At 43.3% G+C, this 19331-nt stretch overlaps 1 protein-coding gene across 1 annotated transcript in view; it reads right to left on the reverse strand.

Annotated features, from left to right (window-relative positions):
- Positions 1 to 19331, reverse strand: part of slc24a6a (solute carrier family 24 member 6a) — a 38935-nt gene that overhangs the window by 6659 nt on the left and 12945 nt on the right. Inside the window, exons 3-8 of the mRNA XM_035407501.1 lie at positions 4378 to 4454; positions 3861 to 3935; positions 2586 to 2670; positions 1351 to 1454; positions 776 to 850; positions 463 to 488 (exon numbers count right to left, since the gene is read on the reverse strand). Of these exons, the coding sequence (XP_035263392.1) occupies positions 463 to 488; positions 776 to 850; positions 1351 to 1454; positions 2586 to 2670; positions 3861 to 3935; positions 4378 to 4454 (442 nt within the window). The remainder of the gene's footprint in view (positions 1 to 462; positions 489 to 775; positions 851 to 1350; positions 1455 to 2585; positions 2671 to 3860; positions 3936 to 4377; positions 4455 to 19331) is intronic.

The raw sequence follows: 19331 nt of genomic DNA on the forward strand, positions 1-19331 counted from the left end.
TAGAGCCAGGGGGTACAACCTACGCAGGATGGTTCATTCTCCAGGTTTTAAAGGGCCTGTGACTTTTCAGCTGGAGAACAGGTTGCTTACAGTGGAACGTCACAAACTACACCTTGTGGATCTGATGACTGGAAGACTGGAATTTTGCTGTGGTGACGAAAATGTTCAGACGACTGAATGAACATCTCAATGCCTGCTTCACAGCAGCTGTTATTGTTTGATAATCTCTCTCTGTCATTCTCCAATATTATGATCATTATGAAGAAGAAGAAGAAGAAGAAGAAGAGCATTGAGGAATAGGATTATGGACAAACATTAATTTAAGTGCTTCACTTGCCCATTATTACAAGCAACCTTTCTTTGAAATTATGGTATCCAGTGGTTTCTTGTGACTTTTAATATGTACGGACCTAAGCCAAAATTGGATAATAATACATCAACCTGTGTAATAATAACACTCACCAAATAACTTTCTCATCGTAGATCACCTGCAAATAAAATTAAATAAAACAAACTTAAGAGACAGTTACCGGGCGCCTCTTATAGCTCAATCTGTTCCAAAAAAAAAGATAACAGGGGATTTTAAATAACTACTGTAAACTAATAAAAAAGATACTGGTTATATTACTGTTGAATCATTCTTTTATTGTGTCATCATCATGATCACAGTTGCTGTGGGTAGAATTACTACTGACAGGAATGAGAAGGAAAACAAACCCCCCCAAAGCAGCAGCCAATGGTAATAACTGTCACACAGAGTGGTGGCAGACCTCACCAGGATCAAGGCCAGCACGGAGAAGATGTAGTAGACGCAGTCTCTGAACATGGGCCACCAAGTCAGGACAACAGTCTGAAAACAAAAAGGGGACTCAGTAACGACGCCAGGCGCAAACGACTCTCGACTGATCAAATTGGATGTCTGCACAGTAGGCCCCAAACAGCAGGTGTCCGTGTGAATGTGTGAAATTACAACATTCGGCGCTGGTGGATTATTAATAACAACAGAAATGAGTTTGAACTGAAATCCTTTCCCTTCTGTTATCATTTGTCAGACGTGATTTGTGTGTTTGCACATACCGTTCTTTCTCCCTCCCACCGGTTAAAGCCTGGCTTAATTACGCAAGTGCAAAATGGAGAAGTCTGTCATACTGTAATATGTTATTCGTTAAGGCAAGAGATGCCATTACTCCAAGCATTGCCTATTTTCCTTCTGAAGCCCGTAACAGATTATTCTTAGAAAACAACTGAATTAACAGCTAACAACACCCCTCCATTTTCGGGGTCCAGTGTCTGGCTGTCAAATCAAAGCTTTTGGGGGCAGGGCTGTCGGCTGTCAGGTGACAAAGGTACCTGTCCAGCAAAGATTCCGCACACGCCAATGATGACCAGGATGTTGAAAACAGCCGATCCCACAATGGTGCCCACGCCCAGGTCTCCCTTAGTGATGAACACACCTGAGAGAGAGAGAGAGAGAGAGAGAAGAGAGTAAAAGAGAGAGAGAGAGAGAGAGATAGAGAAGAGAGTAAAAGAGAGAAAGAAAGAGAGAGAGATAGAGAGAGAGAGATAAATGAGAAATGAGAGGCCCTGTTGCATTCACACTAGTGGCTCACAGGCCTGATGCTGGGAACCGTATATCCACGCTGGTTTATATTTAAACCACTCTTAATTAATTAGCTTTGACTGAGCGCATAACGGAGTGTTTATCTGGAGTGAAAATCGCAACAGTTCCTTGCTTTGAGTCATTTGTGGAAGAAGTGTTGGATGTGCCGGCTCTGCTAAAACATGAAGGCAAAGGCTGTCTCCACTGATTAAACTGATTAAATACTGATTAAATACTACTTCTTCAATTAATTGTCAGAGACCCAGTGACAATTAACTGATACAAATGTAATTAAATCAACTGAATACTAATAAGTTGAATAATAACCTGTATTATTCATTTGTTATTATTACAATACAAGGCCACTTTATTAATTAAAGGCCACAAAAAGTTGAAATAACATATTTTTAGAGCACCATTATCAGACTAGCATAACTGAGACCCCACTGAAACACAGGAAATGTCAAGCCCAGGAGTGGCAGGCACTGATATAGATGTCATTTCACAACCACTGTTCAGTGTTATGCTCAGATGATATTTCACTGAATCAAGCCTGACTGACGGCCAACGGAATGGAGCGAGCCTCTTTCAGCTTCTGCTCCCGAGGGTTAAATTAATATGAACACTGATCCTGTTAATCCTGGTGATCCCCGGTGATTACATTTATGATGATTATTGTTTACATTAGCATCACAGCAGAAAAGAGCACGCGTGTCTCGAACAGAGGCCACCCCTGTCTCATATGAATAAGCCCCATGCTGCTGTAATTATTAGTGTCATTAATTCACCTCCCCATCTCAATACTCATCCGTACTCAAAGTTGCCTGCACTGACATCTGCTGGGCAGTCATGAAATCGCACCGTTTAACATTCAGGACACATTTTACATTTGCAAATAAAGGTGTTCCAACGAAATGCATTAAAAAAAACAGATGTAATTTTTCTGTTATGATGAGAGCCGTGCGGTGTGATGTGCCGAACTGACCAATCAGTGAGGTGAAGAGCTCTGGGGCCGAGCTGCCAGCTGCCATGAAGGTTGCCCCTGCAACATCCTCACTGAGCTGCAGGTTCTAGAAGAAGAAATGGGAGGTTAGTAGACAAGGACACTAAATACAGAAAGAGAGAGAGAGAAAGAAAGAGAGTACTTTTGCATTCCCTAAACGTAGTCTCCAAAAGGTTAAGGTTAGATGCATCAAAATACACAGATTTTGCATGTAGCAAGTTTATTTGCTTTTTCTGCACAGACTCAAACCCGAGGTCTCTCAGACAGACAGACAGACAGAGAGAGAGAGAGGGGGAGAGAGAGAGAGAGAGAGAGAGAGAGAGAGACAGAGCGAGATAGAGGGAGGGAGAGGTGGGAGACAAAAGGAGCGGCAGGAACAGGTTAGATTATGTGAAAAACAATTCTCTAACCTGTCCCCTAAGAGGAAGGGAAGGGGAGGAGAGGTTAATTCACACAGACACTCCCTAAATACAGAACAGACAGAGGGGGAGAGAGGTGAATTCACAGAATGTCTAAATATATCTGCAAAAACGGGAGGCTGGAGCAGGTTAGCACGATGGAAAAACAGACAGCATCAGGGCAATTTTATAATTAGGGCAAAACAAAATGGAGAGAAAACAGGCTGATTCATGTTTGTGGATTCAGCAGAAGAGAACAGAATCTATAGCATTCTCTCAGTCAATGGAAAACACAAAAGAAGCCATTAGTAGTGCATTGGATTGCTGATGCATGGTCATTTGTGTGTGTACGTCAGCCCTCGTGCCAAACACATCCTCTGGATTACTTACGTATTTGCACCAAATGAGATATGAGAATGGGAAAAGGGCATCATCAGATTTCAACAGAGGTAAATCACCATACTACCAATGGCAATTAAGGAGATTGTCTAATGTTATAAGTGCGGCACAGCACAATTGTTGTAAACAGAACCAGGTCCAGCACATGACTGATCCACATACATATTGCCTATGCAGGAAAACATTCATCGAAGGGAGCTTATATGGAACGTATACCATTATGTGTGAATTAATATCAGCAAATAATATCTAATTTCTAAAATGAGCACTTGACTTGATTCAAAACTGGAGCAAAAACCTGTATTGCATTCTGGATGCATACCCTTATTGCCAATGCTGTTTTAAGTCTTTTGTAAGTGAATAAACAAATAATGAAAGCCTGCATGGAGCCAACCAGGCATCATGAAATCCAGGATTGTTGCATAAATTGATAATGAATGAGTCAAGACCAAGCTCCCACCTCTGAGATTTTCTCCAAAGATGGGACAAAGTAGTCATCGCAGACAAGTGCAAGAGCGTAGAACATGTAGATGGCCTGGAAAACAGAGAGAAAGAGAGGAGGATGTGAGTATCTTTATTGGGTAAAGGACAAACTTCAACAACCTTTAACAACACATTTATTGCCTTTTGCTATTTTCCTTACAAAAGCTATTCAAAAAGTCCAGCATAACTGAAGTGACTTTTATTTAAACTTCATATATTCCTTTGACAAAACTGCCTCCAGCAACATAACAGCAAAGCTCACGTTTTGTTATACAAAGAAGGTAACTCAGGCTAATACATAGGCCCGTGTACAGTACGTATGTCACAGGCATAGCCATTCATCATTTGCATGTGCAGTTGCGAATGAATACGGCACCACCAGAAGTCTGATAGGTGCCTGGGACACGGTGGGACAGGGCGCACGAAACATGGGACAGGGAGCAGAAGCGCCTGGGGGGCTGCAGGTGTCACTCCGGGTCGGCGGGGTTACTCACACAGAGCACGTGCAGCAGCACCGCACCGTGCCTCCTCTGCTCCTTGGTGAAGATGTCCTGCGGGAACTCGTGGATCGCTGCGAGGGGGGGGGGGGGGGGAGACGTCCACGTTAACCACCACTGCCAAGCGCCACGGTTTCAGGCTTAGGATGCCCTTTCCCTCTCTCCGCACATGTCTCTTCACCTTTTCCCTCTTTCTTTTTCTTTCTTCTTTTTCTTTCTCTTTCCCTCTCTGTGCATACGTCTCTTCATCTTTCCTTCGTTCTTTTTCTTTCGCTTTCCCTATCTGTGCACACTCTCTTCATCTTTCCCTCTTTCTTGCTTCTTTTTCTTTCTCTTTCCCTCACTCCACATACGTCCCTTCACCTTTCCCTCTTTCTCCTTCCCTCTCTCTGTCTCATCATCTCAATGCTCATTTCACAGCCGGCTCTCTCATTCAGAGAGCTGTGCTTCAGACTAAAGACAGACAGCCAACAGAATTTGGAAATTGGGGGAGGGGTGCTGTTCTGCTGGGATGGAGGTGTAAAAAAGCAGAAATAGATTCAATTTAAATATAAGAACAGCTTTCCTGGCACAAGACATGAAAACCAGACAATCACATATCCCAATGTCCTCAGATATGTCCCCTATAATAGTCCCTTGCTGGCAATATGTATATGGTCTCCAGCTTTCCACAAATCATCTTCATTTATACATGGGTAGGGGGGTTCTAGGTTCTTTGTTATCAACTTCCACATATTATACATGTATGTCGAACATTTTGGGGTTTCTTGCCTCCGATTTTTCGATCAAGGTGTGTCACATGTTCATAGCTAATGCTCCATGCACGAGCCGTTAATGGTGAGCATCTGTCTGAGAGAGAGGACACAGAGAACAAGGACTGCAGCAGAGCCTGAATGAGCTGGAGACAGTCCATCATATCTGGGCGCGAACAATGAACATGAGGAGAACAATGGTGATGATATTTTTGTTTTTTTAAATATCCAAATATCAAGTTGGAAAATATCACCAATTGCACACCAAACCACAGAACACTGTATGAGCAATGGAGCCAACTTATTTAGGCATAAAAATTATCTCAGCAGGAAGCTACAATTCCAAATCAATTAACTGAAAGAAAAAGCATACAGGGCATTACAGATGGCAGTGAAGTGCGACGGCCACTTATTTTTTGGTAAATGAGAGAACCCAGCATTAGCCCTGATTGCCCCAGCTAATGGCCTATATTAGCTCAACGAGTTCTGCAAAAAACTACTCCATGTACACCACTGTGAAAAACAGACAACAATGCACGTGGTGCAGATTTAGGCCTGTGCCCGCAATTCATTTACATCAAAAAAGACCGTAAAACTCTGGACTCGTTGTCAAATAAGCAAACACTCTCAGAGATGAGCCCAGAAAAGTCCCCTCAGCCAGAGCTGAGGCTGACAGCACCGAACAGCCACCAACAAACCAGCAGCCTCAGGACAGGGCAACAACCCCGCCACGGCTCACAGCCAAACAAATTACTCAACAACGGACGCAAAATGACTTATTGGGAAATGACACACAAGCCAAACAACAAAGAAAATGGTGTGCCATCTGGCCCAGCTACCTGAGAACACACTACGGAAGACTATCTAACTGTGATGAAAAATGATTTAGGAAAAAAAAAAAAAGAATTTGACAAGTTACAAGGCACAGCCTGGCCAGTTAGACAGGCAAATACCAGCAGAACTGGCTGCACAGATGCGACAGGCTGCTCTCATTTGCAATTTTCAGGAGACGGCGCCTAATTTCCTTACCAAATGCGAAAAGTACACTGACGCGAGAGCCTATCCAGCTCTTCCCCAAAATGAACAAAATCTGCCCTGACTTCCAGAGCCTCTCAGAGGAAGCCGGGCTGCCACTCGTCCCAGGAGAGAGGACTGAGCGTGTAACACCGGCAGCACAGTGTGAGTGACAGTAACTGAAAAAGTAATCTTCTAGTTTTTATTATTTTTATTTTATTTTATTGCAGTTCATCTACTGTTGATTGCTGTTTTAATACAATACATAACCTCTTTTGCGCTGGTAGATAAGCTACTGTTTTAAAGATAATGCTATGAAAACATCGGTGTATACTGACACCATACTAATAAAGAAACTTCAGTCTCACTTTCAAAGTCTTTGATTTTTTAAAGCTGATCAACAGCTGCTTCACAAAGGAGGTTAAAATTTGCAACACAACATCTTGAGGCAACACTAGGCTCACTCCCTTTTTTTTTAGGTATGCTTTTATATATTTACCTATTATTATCTCCATTCTCCTGCTGTGTTGAACTGTCTGTATCTGTCTATGTTGTATGTATTGCTTTGTTTTTTTTTTTTTGTAATGCTGCTGGGTGATGCCCAAATTTCTCCTCAGGGGGATTAATAAAGTACCTCCATCTGTCTGTTATCTACGTCACAGATGGTTCCACCTGTAGCCCACTTAATTTGCCCATTTCCACCTATTTCCCACTTAACTATGTTGCTACTGAGTTTATAAAAAGCATGTTCCAGTAATTACTGCCAATTAAGCCCAGACAATGACTGACAGCAACGTGTCCAAACAGCACATTAAATTCAGTCCAATTATCTTGAACCACACACATTTGGGAGTATGTTCAACTGGTACAGCAGACGTTTTTTCAAAGGCAATGAATGAAAGAGACCAGGTATATAACATTTAACTTGTGGCGGAAATAGTTTAAAAAAGTAAATAGTATTAATAAAAAAGGTTTGAAGCAGTGCTATATTGAAATTATAAATGTTATTAGAGTGGTGAATGTCACGTGAACAGTTCAAATGAAAATTCAAGGTTCTAATCAGTGATCAGTTGATTGTGGTCAGTCCCTGAAGAGTCCCGTATGTCATCGTCACTTGCTAATGCCGCAATGTGGGCATTTAAAGTTAAATCCACTGAATTTGTCAACAAGGATTTGTCAACATTTGTCAAGGATATTTTTTAATATACGTTTTACATACAGTATGTACTGGGCAGAATAAATCAACCTTAACATCCTGTAAACATTTCTTGATGTCATTCACAACCAAGTCATTCACCAGCACTAAGGTACAGTGTATCACCACAAAAAACATTCAAATCAAATCATATCATCTGTGATGATTTTTCCTAGTAGAACAAATATAACGTAAATGTAAAATTGCCTTTCCCATCTGTTGAGCACAGATATGCTATCAGTTGTTCTGATCGGTTCTAGAATTTTGATTTTATGCAAAACTAAGAAAAGTTTTTTTTAATCCAACTTTGGTTGATTTACTGTTAAACTGCAAGTTTTGCATAACAAATTAAATCTGTCTGTGTTCAGTGAACCAGGTGAATGCTTCTGCATTTGCTCTTGAAAATAAATTATTTTTGGGGTAATGCTCCATCCGTCTTCACTCTCCCTGTATTAGGTCAACTAATTGCTTTTATAAAGGTCACAATTTGCCACTCAACTGTATAATTAGTCACTTGACTGCACTGTTCCAGGGCCCACAGGGACCCTTGGAAGATAAAATATTTAAATAAGGTTTAAATGCAGGTCACGTGATCAAGACAAACTGGTGCCTTTACTTATGGGCTTCGTGAAAAGCCCTTTTATTTTTGCACCAATCCATCAGCAAACACTGGCATTTGCTGTACTCACATTTAAACTCTGTTTCTCTTATTCAGGGCAACTTACACAGATTAACCTTTCAAAACAATTAATTTCCACAGCTGAATATTTGCTGAAGCTCTTTGGGTCAGGTACACTGGCCCAAAGGCACAGCCGCAGTTCCCTGCTTGGGAATTGAACCGACAACCTACAAGTTCCAAGGTCAAACCCAGCAACCATTACACTAGACTCCCACGTGAAACACTTTGAGAAACAAAACAGTCTAACTTTACCACCCAGTCTTTAATTACTCTAATGCAGACTAACTTTGGACAATCAATAAAGAAATGGAACAAAAAAAATTATTGTGGATGCTTGGGGGGTGGGCTTTCCTGGAAGCAGTCGACAGTGCTGCACAAGTATTTTTGCATTCCCTAAACTTAGTCTCCACAAGGTTAAGCAAATGCATCAAAATACATAGATTTTGCACGCAGCAGGTATATTTGCTTCACCTGCACCGACTCAAACCCTAGGTCTCTCAGACTGAGAGAGAGAGGGAGAAGGAGAGAGGGAGAGAGAGAGAGAGAAAGGGGTACTGTAGCAGCAGGGTGGGATGAGGAGTTGACATGGGACCTTGTTTCGGTGGCAGGGTGACATGAGGCCACAGCTGGAGGACATGGCCGAGTTCTGGCAACCCCCGTCATGATCATCAGAGCTGTGATTACATCCCGGTGTTAACGAGCCACCGGCTGGAGCCGGGAGCTTGTTAGTGACTTCTGAGCCCCTAATTGCCATGCTGGTCCTGATGTGCAGCCCACAGACAGAGATTCTGCCCAATCTCTCCCTCTTTCTCTCTCTCTCTCACACACACACTCACTCTTTCTCTCTCTCTCTCTCTCTCACACACACACACACTCTCTCTCTCTCTTTCTCTCCCTCCCTCTCTCTCTGACTCTCTCTCTCACACACACACACACACACAAAACACATTCCCAGCCAGACTGAGTCATAATGCGTACACACACACACACAGACAGACACTCACACACACACAAATGCGCACAGGAAGGTGTGAACATACTCTCCCATTGATTCAACGGAATGCTCACGTATACATGCATGCGCACACACACACACACGCACACACACGTGCACATGCACACACTGTTCACCTTGTTACAAGCCCCTGTCAGTTTTCAGTGCAGTATATACGCAGGGGGACCAGCGTGATGACCTCACTGCAGTCCTTTAGCACAGGACGCCGGCTGAGAGTTCACAGAGGCCTTTCGCTTTTCTAACAAATGAGACGTCAAAGAGTTGTCACCATCGCCGTGGTTTCAGCAGCCTCCCTTCACGACGAAGCACACAACCATGCAATGTTCTCGCTGTCTCCAATCACAGCTAATGCTCTATAGCACCTTTTTTTATTTAGCACCATTGTTTCGTGGCGCTGTTATTGGACTACGGGGGCTACGTGTTGGAGTGGGTGCATCCTCAGGTGCTACTGTGTTTGGATTCAGAAAGAGATCAAATTACAGCACACGGAGGGTCCTTCTCCCCTGGCGTCGTACTGTACAGTGGCAGAATGGGGAGTGTGAGCAGGATTACTCACAGTCAAAGCAAAGAGGAATTAAGTAGAATGACTGGCACTGACCCCCAAGATTAACTGATATCACTTAATCGCCAGGGCGTCCGTTCACTCGTCTTGCCAGAGCAGCACAAGGGATCCCTCAAGTCTCTCTCTCTCTCTCTCACTCTCTCTCACTCTCTCTCTCTCTCCCTCCCTCCCTCCCTCTTGAGGGGCTTGTTTGAGGAATGCACGCTTCCTCAGCGTTCCAGGAACATATGCGCCGTGGCTGGGGAGGAAGAGAGGGACTGTGGGAAAATCCATGTGTGTCAGAAATAGAGGGAGTGAGTGAGCGGAGATGTGACACATAGACTCAGGGGACATTGTATGCATGTGCATGTGTGTGTGCGTGTGTATGTGTGTGTGTTCATGGGCATGCATTTGTGTGTGTGTGTGTGTATGTGTATGTGCATGTGCATGTTTATGCACATGCATTTGCGTGTATGTGTGCATGTAAGAGTGCATTTTTGTGTGTAAGATATGGGAGTGTGGTGGGGGGGCGGTTTACATGTGCATAAGCTGAAGCACATGTGAGTAAGCACACACTATGGTGCATTTCAAAACCTGGCTGCTCTCCTTTTGGATGAAGTAAATATTCATGTAGCATTTCATTTCACAGGTAGGCATTATTAGTCTATCCTATTCAGTGTTCTATTTTAAATTAAAACATTTGTTTCAAACAGTCATATTTCTACAAAAACATAGGCTGCAACCTAGATTTAAATGCCAATGTTCCTATTGGTCACCCGTGGCAACTGGCTAGCAAGCTCTTGTTCCAAAGGGCTGTTCTACCTCCACAATCTCATTTTAGTCAAATGTGCTCAGCTTTACCAAGGGACAGCTGAAACAATGCTACCTTCTCTGTTCATCCTGGGTTCCCCCCCCCCCCCCCCCCAAAATCTCCCCACTGCCGGAATATGTTCTGTCTTTAAAAGCCAACCCCATCCCCCTTAAACCCCCTGAAATTGCATCCTAACTGTCAGTATCAATTCCGCACTGAAAAACGAGGCTCAGATATAGGTTTTGACAAGTTGCCTCAGTCTGACACAGCAGTTGCCATGGAAACCCTCTCCCAGGGGCTGCCATTGGCCCCCAGGATGTTGACAGGCAGCGGCAGGGAGCCAATTGTGGCTGCCTGGACGATAGGAGAGGGGGAAGGAAAGCGCACATACGACACAGCAATGTGGATAGAGCGCTACTCTGGGGACGAAATGTGAAATGTGAGGGTGGGGGGGAAGGGGGGGAGAGGGGAAAAAAAAAAATACACATCAAAAGAGAATTTCTGAAAATAGATCTTTTTTGCTCGGCGTCCTTGGGAGAGCTGGTGTCGGCTGGGCTTTCACGCGGCGCCTGTGCCCTCCTTTCCCGTCGCAGTAAGAGGCTTTTGTCGCTGAGACTGGGGAAGGTGGCTGATTGATTTGACGGGCTTTCATGTGATTTGATGCAGTCCGCGGGGCCCGCCAGGCCTCCCGACCGAGTCACGCCAGGGACCTCACTCCCGCCGCTGGCTTTTGGGGGAAACGCTGGACATTCTGAGGATGTACCCAAAAAAACCCCCAAAAAAACCCTATTTAAAAAATCAGAACCAATCTGTGACCTCTGTCCTTGAAACCCCCTAACCGGGTGAGGCTGACATCACGACTGGAGTTTGCCCAAAGATGAGCTAACACTACGCTTTATAAAACATTTTCCATGTCCCTCAGTGCTCTCTCCAGCATTCCCAACCACCGTTTTCAAATCAAACATTTACCATGTCTGAATAGAGGGTTACTGTTCCAGCATAATAAATGCGCAAATAACCAAGAATGCAGGTTGCATATAAAATATTAATCTAAATCAACAAGGCCAAACAGCCAATGGCATCGTCCGGGAAATGGAATACTTGTTCATATTTCTGTATCACAGTCAATGATTCAAATGGCAGTGTATCGGTTGCCATATACTGTAACAGTACACTCACACGCATTAATAAGTATGCGTTATTAATACAGATATAAACCAAAGATGATGTTTGTGAATGTAAATCGGGACTAAACACAGTTTCTGCTGACTGTACAGCATGTCCGTCCATCTGTTTCCACTGCTGTCTGTCCAAGCTTCCTGTCCAACTGAGATCCCCAGCCCCAGCACAGGAAGGACGGCACACCCCCAAGCGCTGACTCGAAATCAGTTTCACGTCTTTTGCACAAAATGATTCAGGTCAGGATTAGGGGCTCGGCTAACAGATCCAGGATCAGCACTTTTGGGGGTGGGTGGTGAATGCCATCTCTATTGGATGCCTGGAGGGTCACGAGGGCAGCGGTGGGCTGATCAGATTGAAACAATAGCAGATTCAGCTGCCGTCACACCGCTCCTCTGCCGTGTCTTGGCAGATTGAGGCTCGACTTTGCCGTGTAGCGGCTGATCCAATAATGTGCGGGGAAGGGATCAGAAAAGGGATGGCAATATAATCTCCCTGTAAGCGTGGCTCTCAATCCATCCATATCAGCCCTCGCGATAAAAATAAAAAATACAGGCACGCCGCCGATTGGTGGAGAAAGGACAGGGAGGCAAGAGAATCCGCATGAAATCTTGGCCTGCAGGCACAGTTCGTAATAAATCGAAAATCTCACAAGGCCAAAACCCAGACACAAGAGGTGTCGTTTCGAATGCAAATACTGAGAACCCCCTCAAACAAGTGTGCAAGCAGTGAAGGGAAGGCTTCGCTTGAGCATCCATAACCTTAATTTCTCAGGTAAACACAATGAGCTGCAGGAACAGAATTTAACCGAGCACTCATGCATCATTGCTGAAAGTGCTCCAGGCAACCAGCACTGAGCTATTTCTACTGCACAGCAGTTTAGCTTATTTACATTCTAGGCGCTGCTCATGGGCACAGTGCACATTGGCAGAAGGACACAAAATATACTGCCCGAACCGAACGGTCGCCCGGTCCCCCCCCCCCCCTCTTGGTTCAGCTGACCCCCAATCTGCGATTGGCGATGTAGCGCCTGGCTATTGTGCAAACCGCTCCTCAGCTCTAGGGCTGATCCGAGATCAGCCTTGATAAGGAAGCGCAGAGGAACATTGCGGACCGCGACAAACCTCTCCAAGATCCCTCCGTTTGTTCTAATCCGCGCGGTCGATGGTGTGCTGACACGTCTATCCCTCAGTAGCTCTCTGCTCTAATCCTAGCGTGGCTGCATCTTGCTGTTACGTCACAGTGCAACACAATGAGTACACAAAGGAGGTGAAAGCCGCACGCTATAATCCTAGGTGGGGAAAGCTATCTGGCCGACCGTGATTAGAAATAAAGCACAGCATCCACGCGGTGCAATGCTCAGTGCTAAATCAACCATAAAAATATAAACCATAACAGTTACGCGTGTCCACTGTGGCCAAAGTCAGGTCGTATTAACTCTGTTACAGTTTAATTAACACTGGGCATTTTACTTTTGCAGGGATTCACTCATGTTTTGGTTACAGTTATCAAGGCACAAGCTAAATAAATGCTTAATGTATTGTTCCTCATTGTTCCAGAAATCTGCAGTCAGTAATCTAGCTGCCTTCTCTTGGTAAAATCGTTCGTGAGTCGTGACAGAGCTAGCTCCTCTCTTTGACCACTTCATGATCTGAAGAGGATGGGCATTGGATTTTACCCACGCTCCTCTCTCTCTCTTCTGTAGCAGTTTCTGCCCATTTCACCTTCTGCACACCGGAGAGGCAGCTCCTAAGATCAGTCCTCCAGGACAGATTTAGTTTTTATTGCACCACCCCTCCCACCCTCCCCTTGCGTTCTGAGCAGATTGATTGAGACACTAATAGTCTGTGACAATGGCATTACTGAGGGCAGACTGAACCTGCATAAACCTGGCAAAAGGGAGCACAGTAACTTCAGCAGAGGGGAGGTAATTCATGTGGTCGGATGAGCAGAAACGGGAAACGCGACGTAGCGGACAGAGCACTGACACCGGACGCGGGTTTGGTCACGTTATATTGGGCAAGGTGCTTTCATCCTTTCAGTATTTCAGACCTTGTTAAGGTAGGAAGGGGGGGGGCGTGTTTGAATGAAGAATTTTTTGCAGGGGATTTGGGGAGGAGGGAGGGGGGCGGGGAGCCAGATGAGGACTTGGCCAGAAGATGAGGTTTGACTTATATAACTGAATAAGCCAACACACACGGGGAGCGTTCAGCAGAGGGACCTTTCTCTCGCAGTGCAGTTATCTGTTTAGGAGGTGAAGACATATCGTCTGTGACAGCACAACATCGGTGGAAAAGTTTCTTCGGCGTGAAAACCTTTCACATCTAATGATACCTATCCCGGCACTAATTTACGGCTTCTAAAAGGAGGCTTCGCCTTTCACACCTGACACTCGTTCGATTCTGTCTAAATAGGAACTAATTACAACCTCAGCACAAAATTGTTCACAGTGTGCAAATTTCTTATTAAAAAGAATTTATAAAAATATTTTTGTTCAAAGGGTGCCTGTTGGCTAGCTTGTCTCCTTAATGGGACAGAAAAATTCAATTTTGACATTCACCCAATGAAATAATACGAACGTTTAGTACCATTCTTATTTGGATCAATCATTAGTTGAAATTTGGTGAGCAAAATGGCAACAAAAACAAAGATTCTGCTCCAAATCAGAATGAAAAATGAATGAAGAATTGTCTAAAAAAAAAAGACAAAAGAAGACTTGCAAAAATGCAAGAGAAGACTTTCAGATATTATAAAATTCAAGAAACATTCTCATGAACCTCAGTTCAAACTTACATAAAAGTACATGTAGTACAATATAAATTTTTGACTCTTTCTGTATAAGTTACTGAGGAAAAAAATTAGAAGCATTGACTTTAAAATAGAATTTTACAATTCTGTACTCATTTGTAAAGTGCAGAATGAATTCAGGTCTACTTTTTTTGCGTATTTCACTGATATGAACAGTGATTTATGTGGTCAACATGACAAATAACTACATCATCAAGCAAATCAATCACTAAATGATTATCCTGGCAACATACTTGCCCCCCAAAAAACTATATAGGATGTCAATGGTTTGTTGCGTGACAGGGCCTATGTTGATGGATGAAACACGTTACCCAGCATTGGCAGCATACAACCACATTTTATGGAAAGAGGGAGTCACTGCAACTTTTTTTTCAATAGGGTTTTTCTTTTGCATTCTGATTGGAAGTTCACACATACACGCAGTATTGTATGAATATATTCACCAAGGTTTAATAAAAATAATTGACCTCTTGAATTATTATTCCATGATAAAAATGACATCAAAGATGCCAGTGTGTATCCAGAGCGAGGGATAGATCTATGGGGTCGAGTATTAAATGATAAGGTCCCAAATTATAGCATGAAAGCATGACTACAAGAAGGCAAGCAAGATAACCGAATTAACAATCCACAAATACCTCGAACCTTACACAAAAGAATGAACTCGGATCCTAAAATTAGACATGGTGTGAAGCGTGTGAAGAAGAGAGAGAGATTTCAGAAGGAAATGAGACACTATATGTACCACAATTTAGCCAGAATCTCAGACATCCACAAGTGAACATGCCTTCTTAACAATCCAAAAGCTGTTCATTCCATCATTCCATCTGTGCCGTGTTATTTTTTGGAATGGTTATTATTGTCATTGTTGCTTTTGTCATCAAAGTAATTAACACCCATTGTCTCCATTTTAACTGACGCATTGTTTTTGACAGCTGTGGTAAATTGCTCCCTTGACAATTCCAGCGGTAAGCCTTGTATTCTCAAATATGTTTGGACAAAGAAAAAAATATCTTTATTCCCACCACATTTTTAAATAATCCCTGTGGGAAAAAAAAAACAACTCGTTAATTTCACTGCTCCCTCGTCTTTAAGAAACAACAAATAAATAATGCATAAAACATCTGCACAATGACTATCGACACCTCTAAAAATAAAGACAGCAGAGTTCTATTTTTTCCTTCCGTGCGCTATTCCCCGGAGCCCCGGCCGGCGCTTCGAATGCTCGAAATGCAGACTTCCCTCGGTTTAAAAATTTAGCATTCAGTTGCCTAGCAACGTAGGCCTCAAAGGGACTTGAATGCGGGTACAGGCTTCTGCCTGCATCCTTTTAAGGAATGGCAAGAGAGAGGGAGAGATATATATATATGGGGTGTGAAGAGCTTTGACGAGGAGGTTTGGGGGAAAAAAAGTTTTGCCTGTTTATTGCATTCATAAAAATACACCTTCATTGTTTATTTGCCACATACTTTGATCTGAATATTTCATAAAATAACTGCTAAGATTTATCCCCCCTGATGTTAAGGACATAAAGGTGGTAGTGGTAGAGAACCTGGATAGCCAATACAAGCTTAAAATAGGGAACAGTTAGTTTAGTCAATGAATTAACCAATTAATATAAATACATGTGTTCATTCAACATTTTGTCACTAGTATAAATGTTTAGCTTTTGCAGTTTTAATAAGTGCAAATATGCAGGTAAAAACAAGTGAATATACCGTGTGAGCTAGAGGTGTACAATATACTGCAAAAATACTGAAAAAGCTTAAATTTAATGAACTGCGACGAAGATGCCCAATTAGAAACAGAGTGGCTGTTCGTCTGGCAGCGCGGTTTGCAAACATGACATACTGTCTGCTTGAACAAATAAACAAAAAGTCAGTGCCAAAGCTTAAGAGCGTGCTCTTCACAGACAAACACCTTGTTACCGTGGATTCCTGGGACAGTGCATGCTTTGCCTGCATTGATTCATCTGTCAAATTTCAAATGCCTGCCTCAATTTTGCACACAATGCTCTCCACCCCTCTCCTCACACATCCCTGTGATTACATCCTTTCAAAGAGTCTCTATCACAGATTAGATATTGAACTCTTGAATAATTTATAGTGAACATTCTGTACACCGGCCAAGGTTCAACAGATGATTCTACTTCTTAACATCAGAATAGCTTTACTCTCGAAAGCTTAAATAGTGAGAGGTGCTCTTTAAATGAAGCAGGGTGGAATGCAGACTGTATCATCTAGTCTTGTCATGTGGTCCAGATAAAAGGACACACTTATTTGGTGCAAACGCTCTACGGCCCTATAACTCAAATCGCGGCCTTCGATGGCCAAGAATGGCTGGTTTTCCACCTGCTCTTTACCTGGGAGTCAGGTGTGAAGACTGTCTGGCCAATCAGTAGCACTAATTGTTCAGTTAATTCCCTGGGTTAATTGCCAGATTTGGATCTTGGGGCCATATTTGAGTATCGCTGCTCTACAACTTTCTGCAGAGGCAGAGCTCATGGACAGCAGTGCTCAACACCACAGTTAAAGAGAAAGGAACTTCATGGTTCAGAGGGTAAGATCAGGCTCCTCCATGTAGGCAAGCTCCAACAGGTGATTGTCATGGAATACACAATACAGTCCCTCTCTAAAGAATAATTAGAAAACCAATATTAATGGGAAAATAAGAAGCTTTTTTGTGAGGACATTACAGTTTTCATGTTCTCCCTGTGGCCATGTGGGTTTCCTCTGGGTACTCCAGTTTCCTCCCACAGTCCAAAGACATGCATGCAGGCTAATTGAAGACTCTAAATTGCCCATATGTACGAGTGTGTGGGTGAATGGTGTGGGTGTCCTGCGATTGATTGGCGACCCATCCAGGGTGTATTCCTGCCTCTCGCCCAACGAATGCTGGGATAGACTCCAGCACCCCTCGCAACCCTGCCCAGGAATAAATGGCTATAGATAGTAGATGGATGAATGGACTTTACAGTACATACATTAAAGAGAGCCAAAGGCTTCTTCACCTGGGAATAGTGCTTGCTTTAGATAGCAAAAAATGTGTGATTGGAATCAAACCCAGAATACATACAAACTGTGTATTTCTTCTGAAAACCCAACATGCAAAATGTCTGTGCCAGTTATATCCAACAGAGGCAACACAAAGAAGAAATACAAATGTGGCAACTTGGCTTACAGGAGTAATCAATACTGATTGCATTAAATATATGCTGCGGTGCTATATATATGCAAGCCTTACGAAGGCATCAAACTGCTGGCTGCCATAACGCCAGCCCTCATCCCATTTATAACCGCCGAGAAAGACAAACAGAGAGCATTTCCCTGTTTTGCCTGGTGGTTTGCCCATGGATGGAGGCTGCTTCTATAATTACCACAATCTCTGTTTCATGTGGGGGAGAGATTCCCAGCCGGACTGAGTCATAATGCATACACGTGTGCGCGTGCACGCACGCACACATACGCACACACACACATGCACGCACACACACACACACACACACACACGCATGCATGCAAGTACACACGCATCTGTACGCACAAGCACTACACACCCATAAACACACACACACACACACTACAAGCATCCTTAGGGCAAATATGAACAGAAATGCATACACTAGGGCATGGCCAAAGACAAACACACACACATACGCACATGTGCACAGACAAACATATGTGTGCATTACTATTCTACAGAGACCCTTGGAAAAGTAGGGCGTAGAATAGGCATAGGCATTTAACATCAATATTCGGTCACTATCAAAACTACTGGATACTGGATAGATCGCTTTACTGTGTGTGTGCCAATTATTCCGTGTTGCTCTCTCTCTCTGAGGAAAGCTCAACTTTTCTTCCTGTTATTTGCGCGCGAGTGAGCACGTATGTGAACTGATACAAAAAAAAAAGGATTCCAGGAAATTAGACGTCTGCTTCTCTTTGAACTGACAGCTGAGAGCGTGAGCAGGGAAGATGAGTTTGTTTCGGCCGTCTCCCCTCTCCTGCTCTGCTGACCCACAGCTCTCTAGGGCCTAGCTGAGTCTGAGGCGTGTAATCACACGATAGCCACCATTACCACCGTACTGCTCAAAAATACATCTTCATAGTGGTGAAAGTGTCCAAGGAACTGAGCACCAGAGGTGGGTAACCCGGCTTCAAAGAGTAGAAGTACTAACCATGTATTTCCTCCACCAACATGCACTAAACCAGCTGATTCTAATTAGCACAACTCTTCAGCCAGGTAGGAGAACTAATTAGTGTAATCAGCTGGTTTAGTGCATGCTGGTGGAGCAAATACATGGTTAGTACTTCTACTCTTTGAAGCCGGGTTACCCACCTCTGCTGTGCACTGGTTAGCAGGTTAACAGGCTAGCAGAATTAGCACAGCATTGAAAATTTGGTCTTTAATGACGGGGTGGGGGGTGGGGGAGTTGAGGATTGAGCTTTAGTAATAGTGATGAGCTGATGAGCTGTGATTCAAAGTACACCATCGTAAAAAAACCCTCAAGTAAGGCCAAATAATTTCAATGGTACACATATGAAAGCATTAAGTTATTGCAAAGATGTCCAGGCAACATTTGAGAAAAGTTGTGAATATTTATTGAATTACTGAACACTGAAACAATTGACAAAGCAAGCTCAATTATGCCTTTTGGGAGATAACAACATTGTTTACCATTCTGAGTATGGCTGGGCGTGGCATGGGAACTAGAGGTGTGACCAACACTTTGTCAACTGCATGTTTTTAATTTGTGTCAAAAAAGAAGTGATAAGATAATGAACATAATGAACGAGTTTACACTTCCTAAAAAGACATGCAATGTATAAATTGTGCTGTGTTGTATTTAACAGAGAATGTTTGCTTTATTCCAGAAAAACAGCATGGCCCAATGAAATGTCTTTGGCTACATCAATTTGTTTTTACATGTAGTTGAGCCAATTCTGAACTATACATA

Source organism: Anguilla anguilla, chromosome 3, assembly GCF_013347855.1.
Source record: "Anguilla anguilla isolate fAngAng1 chromosome 3, fAngAng1.pri, whole genome shotgun sequence".
NCBI lineage: Eukaryota > Metazoa > Chordata > Actinopteri > Anguilliformes > Anguillidae > Anguilla > Anguilla anguilla.